The sequence below is a fragment of the Lasiodiplodia theobromae genome (genome assembly GCF_012971845.1).
Source record: "Lasiodiplodia theobromae strain AM2As chromosome Unknown scaffold_6, whole genome shotgun sequence".
NCBI classification, from domain to species: Eukaryota; Fungi; Ascomycota; class Dothideomycetes; order Botryosphaeriales; family Botryosphaeriaceae; genus Lasiodiplodia; species Lasiodiplodia theobromae.
Window position 1 is genome coordinate 54,901 of NW_023336552.1, and position 17,753 is coordinate 72,653.

General features: G+C 54.7%; 9 protein-coding genes across 9 annotated transcripts; 6 read left to right on the plus strand and 3 right to left on the minus strand.

The window, feature by feature from the left end:
• Positions 1 to 90: 90 nt before the first annotated feature.
• Positions 91 to 1,770, plus strand: LTHEOB_2269 (Conserved fungal protein; the record flags this gene model as incomplete). The annotated part of the gene is made up of 3 exons (XM_035511062.1): positions 91 to 644; positions 693 to 810; positions 859 to 1,770. 3 exons carry the CDS (start codon positions 91 to 93, stop codon positions 1,768 to 1,770), a joined length of 1,584 nt encoding a protein of 527 aa, XP_035363978.1.
• Positions 1,771 to 2,591: 821 nt separating this feature from the next.
• On the plus strand, positions 2,592 to 3,188 carry LTHEOB_2270 (Glutamyl-tRNA synthetase protein; the record flags this gene model as incomplete). The annotated part of the gene is made up of 1 exon (XM_035511064.1): positions 2,592 to 3,188. The coding sequence occupies one exon, from the start codon at positions 2,592 to 2,594 to the stop codon at positions 3,186 to 3,188; it is 597 nt and encodes a 198-aa protein (XP_035363979.1).
• A 702-nt stretch (positions 3,189 to 3,890) lies between these two features.
• Positions 3,891 to 5,185, plus strand: LTHEOB_2271 (uncharacterized protein; the record flags this gene model as incomplete). Its single annotated transcript, XM_035511065.1, has 2 exons — positions 3,891 to 4,471; positions 4,639 to 5,185. The coding sequence occupies 2 exons, from the start codon at positions 3,891 to 3,893 to the stop codon at positions 5,183 to 5,185; spliced, it is 1,128 nt and encodes a 375-aa protein (XP_035363980.1).
• Positions 5,186 to 5,327: 142 nt separating this feature from the next.
• Positions 5,328 to 6,353, minus strand: LTHEOB_2272 (Pre-rRNA-processing protein esf2; the record flags this gene model as incomplete). Its single annotated transcript, XM_035511066.1, has 1 exon — positions 5,328 to 6,353. One exon carries the CDS (start codon positions 6,351 to 6,353, stop codon positions 5,328 to 5,330), a length of 1,026 nt encoding a protein of 341 aa, XP_035363981.1.
• Positions 6,354 to 7,741: 1,388 nt separating this feature from the next.
• Positions 7,742 to 8,882, minus strand: LTHEOB_2273 (Pre-rrna-processing protein esf2; the record flags this gene model as incomplete). Its single annotated transcript, XM_035511067.1, has 2 exons — positions 7,742 to 7,761; positions 7,820 to 8,882. 2 exons carry the CDS (start codon positions 8,880 to 8,882, stop codon positions 7,742 to 7,744), a joined length of 1,083 nt encoding a protein of 360 aa, XP_035363982.1.
• A 272-nt stretch (positions 8,883 to 9,154) lies between these two features.
• Positions 9,155 to 10,757, plus strand: LTHEOB_2274 (NMD3 domain-containing protein; the record flags this gene model as incomplete). Its single annotated transcript, XM_035511068.1, has 2 exons — positions 9,155 to 9,266; positions 9,373 to 10,757. 2 exons carry the CDS (start codon positions 9,155 to 9,157, stop codon positions 10,755 to 10,757), a joined length of 1,497 nt encoding a protein of 498 aa, XP_035363983.1.
• Positions 10,758 to 11,314: 557 nt separating this feature from the next.
• On the plus strand, positions 11,315 to 13,962 carry LTHEOB_2275 (Peroxisome assembly protein 12; the record flags this gene model as incomplete). The annotated part of the gene is made up of 3 exons (XM_035511069.1): positions 11,315 to 11,372; positions 11,446 to 12,732; positions 13,697 to 13,962. The coding sequence occupies 3 exons, from the start codon at positions 11,315 to 11,317 to the stop codon at positions 13,960 to 13,962; spliced, it is 1,611 nt and encodes a 536-aa protein (XP_035363984.1).
• Positions 13,963 to 13,986: 24 nt separating this feature from the next.
• On the minus strand, positions 13,987 to 14,380 carry LTHEOB_2276 (Pq loop repeat protein; the record flags this gene model as incomplete). The annotated part of the gene is made up of 2 exons (XM_035511070.1): positions 13,987 to 14,257; positions 14,313 to 14,380. 2 exons carry the CDS (start codon positions 14,378 to 14,380, stop codon positions 13,987 to 13,989), a joined length of 339 nt encoding a protein of 112 aa, XP_035363985.1.
• Positions 14,381 to 14,650: 270 nt separating this feature from the next.
• On the plus strand, positions 14,651 to 17,080 carry LTHEOB_2277 (flavodoxin and radical SAM domain protein; the record flags this gene model as incomplete). Its single annotated transcript, XM_035511071.1, has 2 exons — positions 14,651 to 14,687; positions 14,739 to 17,080. The coding sequence occupies 2 exons, from the start codon at positions 14,651 to 14,653 to the stop codon at positions 17,078 to 17,080; spliced, it is 2,379 nt and encodes a 792-aa protein (XP_035363986.1).
• Between the last annotated feature and the right edge of the window lie 673 nt (positions 17,081 to 17,753).

A 17,753-nucleotide genomic window follows, 5' to 3' on the forward strand; every position in this document is an offset into this window, starting at 1 on the left:
CTTGGCGGCGCATCGCCGTCTACGACCCCGCTGTGGACGATCAACGCTCACTTCCTTCACCGTCACCTGGCGCGAGCTCTGTTGCCCGCCATGCCACTCCTCAACCTGCGCGAATTGCTCCCGTTCCCGGACGGCGACAACGCAACGGATACCGTAATCAATGGTGTACACTTCAACCTCAGTGCTCTTGAGTACTTCAACTATACCATGTACGATAATGGGACTATATCGAACTCGTCGCGATGCTACCTCATCTTCAACAAGTATCAGCCTGTCATGATGTCCAACGGCAGCTGGGTCAACGGCACGTCCTGTTATTTGCCCTACTACCGCATTCACACACGAGGCGGCATTGGCATCGGGTACGCTTGTCTCTTTGGAGCAAGCATCATGTTCACCCTCATCAATCTCCGAAAGCATGGGAAGTTGTTCTTGCGTGAAGACAAAAGGTTCAGGGTGATAGGAAGACGATGGCAGTGGTATTGGATGTGCTTTGTGGCTGCGTGCGGCATGATCAGCACCATTGCGGGCGTTGACGTCGATCGCTACTATCTGCAAAGCCTCCCAATCATCCTTCAGAGCTTCTTTTACACCCTGATGCTTCCCGGAACATTGGCCATCGTCTGGGAAGCCGTGAGACACTGGTCAGTGCGAACTAACCCCCCGCAATATACCGTTGCTGACGATAGTAGGGGCTCCTGGCAAGAGAGACAAATATACGACCGAGACCCGTTCCATCTGCCCCAGGATGACCGGCGCAGCAAGGTTGAATTCTATCTTCCCTTGGTCTTCTATCTCTTTGCCTGGCTGGTAGGTTGAAGCCTAAGGCTACCGTGTAATATTTACTGACGTAACCAGAGCTTCTTCATGGAGATCCCTCGTTCCTGGACGTACATTCAATTTCAACGCTCACCCTGGCAACAAACCCACTACGCGGAGCCTGTCGCAACCGATTCGCGTTTCAAAGCAGCTGCTATCCTCTCAGTGATAGCATGGATTGTCACAATCGTGTCACTTCATCATTCACTACACCACTATCGTCCGAAGCCTGACAGTGGTGGTATGATAGCCAGGATTGACAGTTTCTGTGCTTACTGTCCGACCAAGCTTTTCCTCGCCCTAATTATACTGGCCATTCGTCTCGCGTACGCTCTGGCTTCGGCTTGGGTTTGGGACATCAACCTGATGAAGTATGATGTGCATCCCGGATGGCCCTATGGCCTCGGCTATGGAACTACGGTGCTGTTGCTGATCTTGTTCAACGTTTTTGGATATATCGATGCCAATGAGGATACAATTATCATCGAGCAGAGGCGACAGCGCGGACAGGCAGCAGACGCCGAACTCGGCATCACGAAAAAGCCATCATGGTGGAGAAAGGCTCATGGAGACTTACACTTGACATCGGAACAACGCTTGCGTGCTCTCGCAACCGAAGGTCCCGGAGCAGGCCGGCAGCCACGCGACCAATCGCTTCCGAGTGCAAATGTGGAACTCGATGATATGAGTCGGAATCCTCCCTCGTACTACGACGCCCCAGGTGGCGGTCAGATACGCAACCGAAGCCGCCAGAGAGCGGAAAACGAACCGGAAAACCCATTCCGCGACCCCCATCCTGCCCAGGAAGATGACAGACGAGAGTTTCAAAGGACGGACAGTGACGATAACATAAGCACTGCGACCGGCACAACCGAGCGCACTGGCATGACCGGTGAAACCCTTGCGGAGAATTATCCTCCGCAAAGGGTCCGCAGCATGCTAGACGTCTAATTTAATCCTTCTTCCACCGTTGGACCAGCACCTTCTTGGATGCGGCTCCGGATTATTGGATGTTCTTCAACGGTAGTCGGATATTTCTATATGATACGAGATCACGACATGGTTTGCAACGGCGCTTTTACGGTCATTATTACTGCGGTATCTCGATCTAGAGTTGGGTTCTAACATGTGGTGCGATATCTCCACTGTTCGCCACTCTCCTTCTCTCTACCTCGCTCTATATTCTTGGCTATCACAAGTCTTAATCTCTTTTAGCACGGGGCTGTTTAATTTTGGAGGCGCAGCGCCGTGGCCATGAACCAGCGCGAGTCATATGAACGCAAGCGGCGCCTCAGGTTGAATTAGCTACGGTTTCTATCTACCCGAGCTATGCCGCAATGTCACGTTCCGATCGTTCCATGGCTTCGAGCTTCTATTAGTTTTATAAAGTGGCTGTTCGTCCTCGGAGCGAGCATATAGAGAAGCAAGTCACGATCGCTTTCTAAAAGAGCGCTATTGAAGCTTGATCATGGACATGACTAGATGATCCTAAGCGGCAACTTCGGCAGCTGCCGCGGCAAAGACCCTGGTTCCTGCCAATCGGATGCGTTCAAAATAGTGTTATGCTCGGCGTCGAAAACCGAATGAAAAAAAGAATAAAAGTAGCTAGCTAAATGAACTGAGATAACGCGACTGCCCCACGTACCCCTCGTGTCCTCCCAAGCCTTTCGTCTCAGCACTCAGCAGCCCCTCTTCAGCTCTCACATTTGCATCTAATAATTTTCTCTACTTGTCTCAACCTCTCATTGAGACATCACCGCCAATCCTGAACTATGTCTACGCCTTACGAAAAAGCCCTCGCCGCCATCGACGCCGCGCACGCGCTCGATCCGAAGAAGATCACGGTTGACGGCAACGAAGTGCCCTACGAGCTGCACTACGCCAACAAGATGACAGCGTATCTCGACAAGCACACCGCGGCCGCCCCCGCCGCGGCCTCGGAGACGCTCCGGCTGGCGGTGCGCGCGCAGCACCTGCGCCGCTGGGAGGTGCCGCGCGACAGCTACCCGATGACCAAGGTCGGGTACCACAGCTGGCGCAACGCGGCGAAGAAGCGGCAGGCGGAGCTGGTCAAGGCCATGTGCCTGGACGCGGGCTACGCCGAGGCCGACGCGGAGCGCGTCGCGGCGCTGGTGCGCAAGGAGGACCTCAAGAGCGACGGCGAGACGCAGGTGCTGGAGGACGTCGCGTGCCTGGTCTTCCTGGACGACCAGTTCGAGGAGTTTGAGAGGGGCTACGACGAGGATAAGATCATAGCGATTCTGCGGAAGACGTGGGGGAAGATGAGCGAGAGGGGCCACGAGCTCGCGCTGCAGATCCCGATGGGAGAGAGGCCGCTGGAGTTGGTGAAGAAGGCGCTGGCGGGGTGATTTGTGACGCGTGGCTTCAGCGGCTCGTGGTTGAGAGTATGCAGTGCTTTTTGTAGCTCTTGTGGCCACGATGGCTTCGAGCGTGCAGAATGCTCCGACTCTGGCGCCCGTGATGGCGGGATCTCGATGCCTCACATGCTGCTGTCAGGCCGCCCGCTTTTGCATCAGCAGCGGTTCCAGTGGAACACTCGGTTCTAAATTCTCCGCCTGGCCGCTATCTATTTGAGACGAATTTGGTTCTCAATGGTATGACACAAAGGATGATCGGTAAACGGAAGATGCTTTGGACAGCCATCTTGGATCCGACCTCAACGATATCGAAACTTCAAAAGGAGCCTGGCAGGACGACTTTGAGGGAAGAAGAAAGTTGGAACTTTCCAGACATAACTCACGGAGAGCTCCGAGAGTCTCAGGTACGAAAGATCGGTCACGCCAAGCTGCGGCTGAGATGTAGGCGCGTCGCATTCGCGGAAATGCGCCGGCCTGCATAAGATGGAACGACAAGCGGGGAAGAAGACGCAGGCTAAACGCTGTCTCAATCCTTCTACCGATTTAAGAGAGTGCCATGTCTTTTCAGCTAAAAACAATGTGAATCACTACTTTCGCACAAAACTCTATCTCTCATTCCAAGCCTCCAGATATAGCATCGTCGCTCACTAACAGCCCCCCCCATATTTACACGCATAAGAGCTCCGACATACAATGCTCTGGACACCCTTCTGGCGTCTTCCCTGGACGGCCTCATCCAGCAAACCCACACCACCTCCCCTCCCGCCCGGTGTCACCCGCACTTACATCCCCACGCCGCAAGGCGACCTCGAGCTCCTCTCCGCCGTGCCTCCCTCCTCCTTCCTCTCGCCAACCACATCCAGCACTCTCTCCACGCCGTCTCCAGTCCCGCACATCCTCTTCCTCCACGGCGGCTTCGGCTCGGCCGCCGTCTGGCTGCCCTACCTCACCTACCTTTCCACCAACCATGGCATCCCCTGCCACGCGCTGTCGCTGCGTGGCCACGGAGCGAGCTGGCAGCCGGGCTACCTGCGGATGGTGTGGGGCACGGGGATGGCGGCGATGACGGAAGACGTGGTTGCGGTGGTGGTGGAAGGGTTGAAGGTGTTTGGGGAAGGGTTGGAGGTGGTGCTGGTGGGGCACTCGAGCGGTGGGGGTTTGGCGCAGTGGGTCATTGAGACAGAGGGGGGTGGCTGTGGTGACGGCGGCAAGGGGAGGTTGAAGGGAATGGTGAGGGGCCTAGGATTATTGGCGGGGACGCCGTGTTTTGGGCAGTGAGTATTGCCTCTTTCCTTTATACTCCCTCCCGAGCTCCTTTGCTTCTTAAGTGGCGTCTGTTGGCTTTCACAATATCAGGTATGATGTTCAAAGATTGGAGCGTCGGAGAAATATCAAGCCAGGGGAGTGATCTGAGAACGGTTGCCTCTGACGATATTCACAGGATCGGAGTTTACTGGAATTGGCTCAAGCACGACCTATTTTTTCCAATCCGTGTTCTCTTCCATTTGTACCACCCGCTCTCGCCATTGTCAACTTTGGAGCTCGTTAAGGGCGCTTTCTTCAGCCCTGCCGTGTCGAACTCCGCCGTGGCGGAGTTTCGGAGGACCTGCATGATGGGGTACGAGAGCATGATCTGGCCGAACCAAATGATGCGGCGGTTGGTCTACCCGAGAAATGTTTTGCTCAATCTTGTTGGATGGGGAAGCAATGGGCAGAGGGTGCTGGTGGTGGCGGGGAAAGGGGATAAGTTGATGGGGACGAGGCTCATGAATGAGATGGCAGACGAATATCGGGCGGCATATAGGGGACTAGTGAGCAAGAAGAAGATAGATGGTGTCGAGGATGAAGTGCAAGCACTTACTAAGGGCGAAGGGACCACTGGGCAAGGCGTGAGATATGCTGAGTTGGACGCAGCGCATCACCTCCAGAACGATGTTGGTTGGGAAGAAGGCGCCGAAAGATTGGCAGAGTTTTGGGCGCAATTGTGAAGACTCAGTCACGAAACTACTCTTCGTCCTCGAGAAGGCGATGGCCTACAATAACTTGGATATCTTATAGTTTGCATGATGAAATACGCTTGACCTTTTGTTGCGCCTATGCTTATTAAAACTCCACAGCATGCAGAACATTTTAGAAGATCTTTGACAACACCCTCTTGACCTCTTCTGGCTGCTCGGGCACATTCCTTGTTTTCTTCGACTTGACCTCCGCCTGCTTGAACTGCCTCCTGACCTCCTTTGCATCAGGCGCAGGCGTCGCTGCACTCTCATTTCCTGCGCTTTTACTCTTCTTCTTTGCCGCCATGCCCTCCAGCATTTTCGCCCTCTCAACGTTCTGGATAAACTCCTTGTTCTCCCTTGTACTCCTCGAGATCTCCGCTCTCATCCTGCTCGCGCGTTCTGCGTTCTCGTTTGCAATCTGCTCCGTCAAATGGTGCCATTTGAAACCGGTCAAGTACCGCATATTCCATACATCATCGTAGTAATAGCCACCCTTCTTGCCACCTACGATCTTGGCATTGAGCAGCTGGACGCAGGTCTTGGCATCCTTCTTGTCCATGAACTCAACCCAACCGTCGACGTACGACTTCTTCTTGTTGCCACCGGCGGCCTTACGGCGACGGTACACGGCCGAGTCTTCGGGCGTCAGGAAGACGCGACCAATCTTGCCGTGCTGGCTCAGCAGCGACTTGACCGTGGCCGGCTTCATGAACGGCGGGATGCGCGACAGGTACACGACGCCCGTTTTCTTGACCGCCTTCTGAGCCTTCTCAAGCTTCTTCGCACTGAGTGGTTTCTTGGATGCCGGCGCAGGTTTCAGGGGGTCGTCGTTGCCATCGTCGTCATCTTTGTCGAAATCCGCTTCTTCGTCTTTGCGGTCGTTGGGCGCATTGTCCTCTTCGTCCGCGAGTCCGGTTGGTTTGGGGACACTCTTGGCGTCTGCTTTCCGTAGTAGGGAGGGGTCGAAGTCGTCATCGTCCTCGTCTTCGATAGATTCGTCGTCCGACTCGTCGACCTTGCGCCGCTTGGAAGCGCGGCCAGCGAGTGCTGCTGCGCGGCTCCGACCTTGCTCCTCGGCTTCGGAGTTGTAGCCAGCGTCATCGTCGTCGCTGACATCATCGGCTTCGAGCCATTCGTTTCTTTTGCGGGTGGACATGGTAGGCGATGTCTGGTTGAATGCTGGGAAGAGCTTCGGGGGAGACGATGCGGAATAGAAAATTGCCGGGGACGACATTATTTAGAGTTATCGATAAGGACACCCAATCAGGAAATAGATCGTCAATGCCGCATTCTATCTCGCCACTCTGATCAACTCAAGTTTAATGGAAAAGATGAACGCTCTCACGCATTCCGACTCGTTTGCCGATTTGTCTACACCCTAGATTGCAGACATCTAGTGTACGCTGTTTGTACAAGAATAATTTGCTCAGAGTTGTCCAAACGCATGTCTTCCCGACAAAGATCTTTGAGGAACACCTTTCCTTCTGGACATTCTCCTCCTCTCCTCCTCTTTTCCTAGTTCTCGCATGCAACGGTTCCAGATGCTCAGCCACTCGCCCTTCTTATTCCCACGTTCCCAAGCTTTATCGATCTCCGGGCTGATTACCAAGAGGCATCGCATCACAGCATCTCTCACGTCACCTTTCAATTCCACTTCCGGGATTTCTTGCTTCATGGTGGCGAGACAGTTGCGCAAAGCCTCTATACAGCCTTTTTGGCTGCCGGAGAAGGCTACGCCATTCAAAGCCACCGCGTACATGTACGCCGATCTTGAGTACATGGACAAAGCCGTGGAGCTCCAAACGTGCCACATGCCCTCCATGTCCCCCAGACGAGCATAACTTTGCAGCAGATGTGCAAAGGTTTCGTGCTTCAACGGTATGCCAAGGACATCTATTTGGTGGAGGAGTTTGTGGCGTACGGATCGGTTGTATTCTGCTCGTTTGATAACGGTGCTTTGCTCTGGATGTTGGGCTTCCAGGTCCTCAGTGAGTGTCGAGACGGAGTTGTGAAGCATCAAGATGATTTCGTCTGTTAGGACGGAATAGGACTGGCCTTGCATAGCCTGAAGAAAAGCAAAGACAATCTGATTTCGTCGCTGTGCAGTGCTTTCCTCGAACTCCTCCGGGTGCTCGACCGACAGATTGGAACGAAGAGTGTCAAGAAACATACGTTCCGGAACACGGATCCCTGCACTTATCATTTCCCAAAGGAGATCATTGATGAGGAAGACCGGGTAGCCTGGATGATTGATCGATCGAGCAACAAGGTAGAGCTGCATGATTGCTTCATAATGCACGACATCTGGGAACTCGGGGATGTAGCTGTTGAATTCTTTGAGAAAAGGCGTTGAAACACCATTCATCCTGGAGTTAAACCCGGTTCCCAAAGCTGCTTTTTTCTCCTCTTTAGACATCTGACGCAATTGCTCCAACTTTTTGGCGAGCCCCAGAGCTTCCCCATGTTGGCTTGGCCCGGCTGGCTCTTGGAAGCTGGAAGGGGTAAAACTTTTGAAAGAAGAGCGCCCTGCGTCCGAAGCGGTGCTCATTGACGCTCTCCAAGGCCTTGTCAAATTGTTAGCCAAAGTCTGTTTCCCAGCTCTTTCAGATACCAGTCTCGTACCAATTTCTTTCATCCTTGTAGTATACAAAGCCCGAGTCTGTAGCGGGGCCTGGGGGTTGGTGTGCTGGAACGCGCTCGAGCTCTTGGGGACATTGGACCCAGCGAATACAGCGCCGTTAGGGTTGTACATTTCATCCACAGGTGCATCATTCGTAGTCGATGCTTCTTTCCTCCTCCTATCAGTCTTCAACACTCCGTTCCACATGGTCTCGAGATCAAGTTCAGTCCTCTTTTCCTCCGTGAACAATTGCAGGACAATGTTCACACCCTTTGATACTCCACCAAACCCAACGAAGTTTTGTATCTTGGGTCCGTCTGTTGGCGTAGACTCGGCGGCCTTGACGGAGCCAACATTGACGCAGATCCAACTTGATTGAATACCGTCATCAGCAGCAAGACTGCTTTCGGACCCACCGGCATTTGAAAGCATCCTCGCTTTTCGCGCCTTCCGCCTCAATTTCAGTTTCAACTCATTTCTGCCCAGCAGACCATCAGCATAAGGGCTCAGCTTGTATTCGCTCCGAAGCCACCGGCAGAGCCTGTCGGCGGAGACGTGAAGATGTTTTTCACTGCGCGTAGTTCCAAAAAGCATCAGCAGGTTTGCGCCGAGTGCCGGTGGCGGATCGAGTTCCCGAAGGTCGAGGAGAGACACGTCGTCGATGCCGAGATCCACAGATACGTAGCGAAGGAGATGCTCGAGGATTGGCGGGGGATGTTCAGGGAGTGCGGGGATGCGCTGTCTGTCGGCTAACGGGTGCGCGGAGCCGTCGAGCGGCTGTTGAGGCGCATCGACTTGGAGGTACCAGGGCACCGATGCCTCCTGGGAATCTGCAGATGCAGGAGCCGATTCAGTATTGGATTCGGCACTATCCAGGCTCGGCTCGTTCTTCGTAAGATTATCCGAGAGGCGCAATGGTGCGGATGTGAAAGCCCTGGTTGTCGCGCGAGCTCTTCCCAAGGCGGGCGCGGAGTCGAAGCCAGCGAGCGGAACAAAGGTCCTAAGAAAACGTGAGCGACAGGCGCCGCATCGGACGCCAGACGCGATCACCCTGGAGGCAGCCATGGCGCTGTTCAGTGAGAAATGAGAGGTGGAGGCGAGAAGGACAGGTGCATGAAGCGTCCTGGCGCTAAGGCCGCGTGAGGCGCGGAGGCAACGGCAATTGCGCTATCGATAAGGCGCATCTTTTTACCACCGACCGCCCGCTGCTGACAATTCCCAAACTATTGCCAGAGCTCGTGGGGCAAATCTTGCGACCGCCCTACGCCCTCTTCTTCTCTCCTCGTCCGCTTCTATCCATTCTTCAACACTCGAGATACCCCTTCCTTGCGCCCACCATGTCCATGGATCTGGACAACGGCGCTGTGTCTTTCCAGCCCGCGGCGCACAATGCGGCAACTATTCTGTGCTGCAACTGCGGCGCCCCGATCGACGGCACCACTTCCGCTGGTGCGCTCTGCTACGACTGTATAAAGCTCACGGTCGATATCAGCGAGGGGATCCAGCGTGAGGCTGTTCTGCACTCGTGCAGAGACTGCGACAGGCAAGTCCCCAGGTGTTACATCATACGTCAAATCTTCTAACCTCGCGAGTAGATGGATGTCGCCACCCAGCCAGTGGATCGTTGCCCAGCCCGAGTCTCGCGAACTGCTTGCCCTGTGTCTCCGGAAGCTGCGCGGCTTGAACAAAGTGCGCATCATCGACGCTAGCTTCATCTGGACCGAGCCTCATTCGAGAAGAATTAAGGTCAAGATCACGATCCAGCAGGAGGCTTTCCAGAACACCATTCTGCAACAATCGTTTGAGGTCGAATATGTTCTTGCCAACCAACAATGCCCGGACTGCGCCAAGAGTTACACCCACAACACCTGGAGGGCTAGCGTTCAGGTGCGCCAGAAGGTCACCCACAAGCGCACCTTCCTTTACCTCGAACAGCTCATTTTGAAGCACATGGCCCATAGAGACACGATCAATATCAAGGAGACCCATGAAGGTATCGACTTTTTCTTTGCCCACCGAAACCAGGCCGAGAAGTTTGTCGATTTCCTGAAGTCTGTCGTGCCCGTCTTCAGCAAGAAGTCCCAGGAACTCATTTCCATGGATATCCACACGTCTGTCAAATCCTACAAGTTTACCTACTCGGTGGAGATTGTTCCGATCTGTAAGGATGACCTAGTTGTCCTACCTATCAAGCTGGCAAAGCAGCTTGGCAACATCCCACCCATGACTCTGTGCAACCGTATCGGAACTGCCGTCCAAGTACTGGATCCACAGACGCTCCAAACGGCAGATATTAGCCCCGAAGTCTTTTGGCGTACCCCCTTCACGCCTCTCGCGGACGTTACCGAGCTGGTCGAGTTCATGGTCCTCGATATTGAGCCTCTTGGCCCGGTGAAGGGTCGCTATGTTCTGGCGGAGGCGACCGTGGCTCGCGCATCGGACCTAGGATCGAACGATCAGACTTTCTACACAAGGACCCATTTGGGCGGTATTTTGAACGTGGGTGATTCTGTTCTGGGCTACCATCTGCAGGGCACCAACTTCAACAACGACCTGTTGGACGAGCTTGAGAACAATAAGCAGTACTCCTCGACCATCCCGGACGTGTTGCTGGTGAAGAAGCAGTACAGCCGCAGGCACAGGCGCAGGCGCACCTGGAAGGTCAAGCGCATGGCCAAGGAAGAGAGCGAGATGCTTCCTCGCAAGCAAGATCAGGAACGCCTCGAGCGCGACTTTGAAATGTTCTTGCGGGACGTTGAAGAGGATGAGGAGTACCGTGCAGGTATTGCGCTGTACAAGAGCCAACATGCACCGAAGCCATCAGATCCAGAGGAGATGGAGGAGGACGACGATGAGGATGACGAGGGTCTGCAGATTCCCATGGACCAGCTGCTGGAGGAAATGGAGGATCTCAACATGGACGATGGTGATGAAGCTTAAGGGTGCTATATTCTCTCGGGAAGCATGGGCGGCGAATTTCTAGGCGTTCTGGATGCACAAAATGGAGTTGCCCAAAGCTCAGTAGAGGGGCAGGCTGCAATTCTAAAATCAATTTCGTCTTTTCCACTTCACCCATGTCTAGAGTCATTGTTTGCTACGGCAATGCGGCGACTGAACTGGTGCAATACTCCCATCGAGTCGCTTCATGCCTCTATCTGATCCCAATTTTATAAATCAAGTGTTGGTGTTTCTGACTTCCGTCCCAGCAATCATGAGCTAAGATACCTACTCAAGAACGTTGGTTCATGACGCTATTTCGTCAGGGTCCAGGGATACTCTTCCACTGTGATTGGTTATTAGCTGTTCGTAGCTGGATGCTGCTGGAAAAGTAGTCGCCGCTCACGTGCTCAAGTTTGACCGCTCGCACGGGCCTCAGGCGCGGGAGCCGACGTCAGGGCACCTCGGCTTAGCATCTGTCGTCCGCCGACGGCCGCATAGTCATCCTCTGTCAATGAGCTGTCGCAACCCGCTTCAGATAGCGATGAGCATCAGGCACGATGGAGTATCTGTCGAGCCAACAAGATGGCTTCGATGAGCTGAAGCCGTCGCTGTTCGGTACGTATGACCCAGTTCCAGCTGCTCTCCTGCTTTACAGTTCATGAAGCATTGACTTCTAACGGCGCAACAGAGCTCCTCTCCGAACAGCAACTGTCCGCCTTGCTCCCGCCCTCTCTCCGATACCTACTCGCCGTCGCAACACATAGGCACCCACGATACCTGCTGCCTATCCTCAATTCGTTCGATGAAGTGTACGCGCTGCTGTCGCTGCTGGTCGAGCGGCATTTCCTGCGCACATACGGCGGTGGGTTCACCGAGAACTTCTACGGCCTGAAAAGGGAGCGCGTGTTACGCGTCAAGGGCGGAGAGGTGCATCGTGCGCAGCTGGGCGCCGCCGACCAGGTACGCGAGACGCTGAAGCTGCGCAATGCCGATGTCTGGCGCAACCTGGCGGTCATGGTCGGCCTACCGTGGCTAAAGCGAAAGCTGGACGAGGGCTGGGACATCCACGCCGCGCATCAAAGCGTGCTGCAGGGCGCGCCTGGCTTCGGACGAGAGCGGGACGGGTTGCCCGAGGGCGCAACCCTAAAGCAGCGCATCATCTTTTACTACAAATGGTTTTTACGGAAAGTGTATCCGAGCGTCAATGCGGCCTACTATTTCGCGCTGCTGGCCTGGAACTTGGCCTACCTTTTTGACGGATCCAAGTACCACAGCCCATTCATGTGGCTGGTGGGTACGCGCATCCGCCGTCTCAACGCCGCCGACCACCGCGCCATCGAGCTCGCCACGAACCCACCCGCCCGTACGCCCACCCCCGGCGCAAGGCCCGGCCAGCAAAACAGCATCCTCAACCCGCGGACTCTCGCACAGACCGTTTCCCAACGCGCGCTGAGCTCCCTCCGCATCCTTCTCCCTACCTCCATCTTCGCCCTCAAGTTCCTCGAGTGGTGGCACGCCTCCGACTTCGCGCGCCAACTGTCCCGCCAGACGGCTGCGGACCTCGAGCTACCGCCACCAATTGTCGGCGGGCTTCCCGTGCTCCCCAAACCCCAAGCTTCTTCTAAGACGCCTCCGGCTACGCCGTCCAAGCCCTCGGCGCTGAAGCAGGAGAAGCCGCCGCCGAAGCCGTCACCGCCCATTTCTTCCACCACCCTACTGCCCATACTCACCGTCCCTGCCCCGGAAAATTCCGCACTCTGCCCCATTTGCGTATCGCCCATCCAGACGCCGACAGCGAGCCCCTACGGTTTGGTGTATTGTTACGCCTGCATACACCGATGGGTTGAAGGGACGCACGAACGGCAAGCAGCCTTCATGGAGGGCAACAAGGCATTCACGAATAGTGATGGTGAGGAGGTGGGAGTCGTAGGGCAGGACGATGGCGCGTGGGTGGAGGAAGAAGGGAGTAGGGAAGGTCGGTGGGAGAATGGGAAGGGAAGAGATGCGGTGACAGGTAGAAGGGTCTTGGGTGGAACAGAGGGTTTGAGAAGGGTGGTTGTTTGAGTATGGTTCTATCACTGGGAGAGCAGGCGTCTGGTGCTTGAGGACTGCATGGGCTGGGTATTTGTTGATAGAGTGCATTTGCTACCACCGTATATCCCGCAAAATCTCATTTGTCTTGGAAGTGTTGCCATACGTCGTCAACCCAAGTCCAAGACACAACAACCGAACAAATGGGTTTTCTGAAAACATCACACTACTCGCGACGCCTAACGAACAACGAATAACTCATTGTTGAGCTTTGGTACAAAACTCGTTATTGCTGTGGTGCGATTGAGGGGAGAAGCCTGAGCAGATTAGTATCCCTATGCATATTTATGCCAGGCCATTTGCTAGCCAGTGAATAACAAAATTTCCTGTAGCGAATACGCTTTTATGACGTGGTACCACAGGATCACTCAAGTCGCCCAATTTTAACTTGTTTTCTATTTTGGAGGTGTCTAGAACCAGATCAACGGATTGGATAAATGGCGAAAAAGTATTGATTATGGTGGTCAAGCTACTCCGCAAAAGCTCATTCCCTACCCCTCTCTCCATTTTCGTGAAGCAAGGGTGTACGTTCACTGGCACCGTTTGCCTTTACGAATAGTGTTAGTGGTGAACCCTTGGGGGTAGCCGATAGATGGAGACTTACTTGACTCTGCAAGCCGGAAGACTGCGCCTTCTGTTCCTTCCTGTCCCTGAGCCAAAAGTAGATACCCATAGCGAGGAGAATACCCTGTAGACAGCCCGTCACAATATAAACCCCCCACGCGCTCCAGCCAGAAGCTCCAAGCCGCACTGCCAGACTGGCAGCGAACACAAAGCTACCAGGAGTTTGTATAAGCATCATCGGAATGCTCAGACTGTAGACATGCTGCAATTTCCAAGTCGTGTAGATCTGTGGGACGTATTGTATCGAGGCGAGGCAAGTGGCAGTAATGCCCAGGATATTGGCCCACAGCTGGAGGCTGTGCGGATAGCGGGCAAGGAGGACGACAGACACAAGGAAGACGACAAAGAAGTGGATGATGGAAAGGCCAACGACCAAAAGCGCCTGCTGGAAAGTGTATCGGCTATGGTGTTCTTCGCCTTGACCCTCCGGAGGAGTGATGTCTTCGCGTGGAAAGAAGACGAGAAAGAGCAGCATGCTACTGACGGTTAGCAACCTACATTCTCACAACGTTTCTTAGGGGACCAACATCAAGAAGAAACAGCTCCATTGCACTCCTACCTGAGCAATGCCGAGGAGTGCAGCTCCACAAGCGAAGCCATCGATTTCGTTGCAGCAGCCAATGTCTTCACGGCTCCGAGGTAGTACGAGAATGTTGGCGATGGCGCAGGTGCCCGACGTTGTTCCTAGGAGAACAAACCACGGCGAAAGGCCCTCGGATGAGCGTCGGAGTACGATTTTTGCATGCTGCGGGAGGTAGGAAACAAGAATCCCAACGAGGATGAAACTTGGGGAGCTGTTAGCAATAGCCGGAGGCGGGGCGAGCGGGAAGCGGCGCGTACATTGAGATGGAGAAGTTGCCGATGTCAGGCTTGGCAAGCTGCTCGCAGCGCTCACTCAGTGCGTCCATGGCTTGTGGTGGAGTTGGAGAAGAGTTAGCCGGGGTCCTCGACGGATGGCATTGCGTAGGGACAGGTTGTTAGCGGTCCAGGTGACTGCCATGTCCGAGCTCAAGCTGCCCCGGCCGCAGGTACGCGCGTGGCGCTGCATGATTCGTGCAGCACGTCATTCCCTCAAACCTGACTCAAAGCGCCGCGGGGGAACTGCGAAACTCCGCGAACCGCGGCCGCTGCATTTCGAATTTGACAGCGTCTGGCCTCGTCCAACCTGCACGCTCACAATGGCCTCCAACGACTCGCCCCAGCCTATCTTGACTGGTTGGCACGCCTTGACCCTTGAACAAACCGTTCTGCGCTAATTATTACTAGATTTGCTTTCGCTATGGCACAGTTCGCGCGTGCCGGTCCTGTTAACGGTCTGCGCGGTGATAGCGCTCACTCGTCTCTTCCAGCACCTGCGCCAGCCTCGCCAGAAGCTTTCCGCCTCCCCCATCCCCGGGTCGCCGACTTCTAAGGTAGACCAGATCGCCGCTCCATGGGCAAAAATCGAGGAAATCCCACCCGTCGATGAGAAAGCCGCGGAACTTGTGGACGTAGAGGAGATTACAATAGCGGAGCGGCCATTGGTGCGCCCAAAGCCAGGCCCCAAAAAGGTTACTGGAAGCAAGGTCCCGCGCCAGGCCAAGCGTACCTGCAGCTTCGATGCAGCACGCGATCAGGTCCAACCGTTGGTCTTCTTCTCGTCGCTTGGCGGTACCACTGAGGCTGCGGCGAAGAAGGTAGCGGAGGAGCTGAACCAATGGATATACGCTCTGGATTCCGACTCGATACCGCGACCTCTAAACCCGCAGGTCCTCGACCTTGCTGAGATCGACTACGACGATTATTTCATCTCTGCCCCCAAGGGGGAGAAAAACGTCAAATATGTTTATTTGGTCCTCTTGCCTACATACAATATCGATACTATGCTGGATAACTTTTTGGAGCATCTGCAAGAGACGCACCACGATTTCCGCATCGATACCGCGCCTCTCTCTGGAATCTTGGGATACTCGGTGTTTGGATTTGGCGATCAGGAAGGCTGGCCTACCGAGGATGAGGGATTCTGCTCGCAAGGGAAGGACGTGGACAAATGGATGGCCAAGCTCACTGGCAAGAAGAGGGCGTATCCCCTGGGCATCGGCGATGTCAAGAGCGATGCGCAGGAACGCCTCAAAGAGTGGCGTTTAGGTGTGCAGGATATTCTCCTCGACATCTGCGCCGGCAAAGGTCTCGGAGATGGCGTACCTGGAAGTGGAGATGCAATGGAGAGTGACGAGGAAGACATTGATGATGATGAGGTCGATTCGGAAACCACCCAGCCTCTGAAGCCAAGGAAGACCAAGGCTAAATCCAGTCTAGATGATGTGGAAGATCTGGGGAAAATGGTCAAGAGCGAGGTGGATCCTGACGAGCCCATGGAGGTGGATTTCACTACTTACAAAAGCCCCGTCAAGAATGCTGCTCCTGCGGCACCGAAAGAGATGGTCCCCAAAACATCGCCCACATACTCCTCCCTGACCAAGCAAGGATACACCATCGTCGGATCTCACTCTGGAGTTAAGATCTGTCGTTGGACCAAATCAGCTCTCCGTGGCCGTGGATCCTGTTACAAATTTTCTTTCTACGGCATCAGGTCTCACCTTTGCATGGAGACAACTCCCTCGTTGTCTTGCAGCAACAAATGCGTCTTCTGTTGGCGCCACGGGACCAATCCTGTGGGAACGACCTGGCGATGGGTTGTGGATCCACCGGAGAAGATTTTTGAGGGCGTCAAGGAAGGCCATTACAAGAAGATCAAGATGATGCGCGGTGTCCCTGGCGTCCGTGCCGAACGCTTTGCAGAAGCTATGCGCATCAGACATTGTGCTCTCAGCCTGGTCGGCGAACCCATCTTTTATCCTCACATCAACGAGTTCACGGGGATGCTTCACAAAGAGCACATTTCTTCCTTCCTAGTTTGCAATGCTCAACACCCCGCACAGTTGGCCACTCTGAAGCAGGTTACACAGCTGTACGTGTCGATCGATGCCTCCAACAAGGAGTCTCTCCGCAAGGTCGATCGCCCGCTCAACCGCGACTTCTGGGAGCGCTTCTGCGCATGCTTGGATATTCTACGCGAGAAGCGCTTCCAACAGCGAACGGTGTTCCGTCTGACTCTGGTCAAGGGCTTCAACATGGCAGATGAGATTGCCGGATACGCTGATCTGGTAGAGCGCGGTCTGCCTTGCTTCGTCGAGATCAAGGGTGTCACCTACTGTGGTACGGCGACCTCGGCAGCCGCGGGACTGACGATGCAGAACGTTCCGTTCTACGCGGAAGTGCAGGAGTTCGTCGAGGCTCTCAACAAGGAGCTCAATGATCGTGGTCTGGAGTACGGAATCGCGGCCGAGCATGCGCACAGCTGTTGCGTGCTGTTGGCGAGCACACGGTTCCGGAGGCAGGTCAACGGGGAGTGGAAGTGGTGCACGCTCATCGACTACGACCGCTTCTTCCAGCTGCTTGAGAGCGGGGAGGACTTTAAGCCGGAGGATTACATGGGTGAGCCGACTCCGGAATGGGCTCTCTGGGGTAATGGCGGATTCAATCCCGAGGATGAGAGGGTATACCGAAAGGGCAAAAACAAGGACAAGGTCGTGGAGGAAACCTCCAAGGCGATCCTTGAGATCTGATTCATGGCTTATGGATGTATTTTATTTGGAGTTTCCAACCCTGGGCGGACACTGTCTTTATCACAAAAGCATGTGCTGAGTTCTTGGAAAGGTTGATGACGGCGTTGTTTCCGAGGGTGAGAAAATCGATACATGTAAATCTAGTTGGAATTCACTGCCAGTATTGGGGTTTGCGAGCATGTCTATCATGCTAGTGGCTCGAGTGAAGCCCTAGGGCGAGGCTTATTGGGATGGCCAGGTGGCCAGGACCGTCTTACAGTCTGTTCTGCTATGTTTGAAGTTGGCCTTCCGGACGGACGGAAGCCTGCCTCTTCCGTGACCATGCAGGCCATCCTTCCAATGAGAGACTCGCTGGTAGTTGCCCAGACGACTTGCTAGGATGGCGGCCGCGGAGGTTGCACGGATCGAGGTGGAGGCAAGCTGGTGGCGCAATATTGGACAGGTCTGATTTGAGGAGAGTAGTATCGAGGGCCTTAGGGACGTGCGGGTCACCCAACCCGCCGTGACTATTCTTCCAACACTACGTGCGATCTTGGATAGATGTCCAATGTTGGAAGCAACTTGCCTATTCAGGAACAGTGCAGATTGGCGGAATAACCCCGGCTGCACTTTCCCCGCGTGCCCATCGGCGCGTCGCCCAAAGTTCAACACCAGCGCTGCACAGTCGATCGAG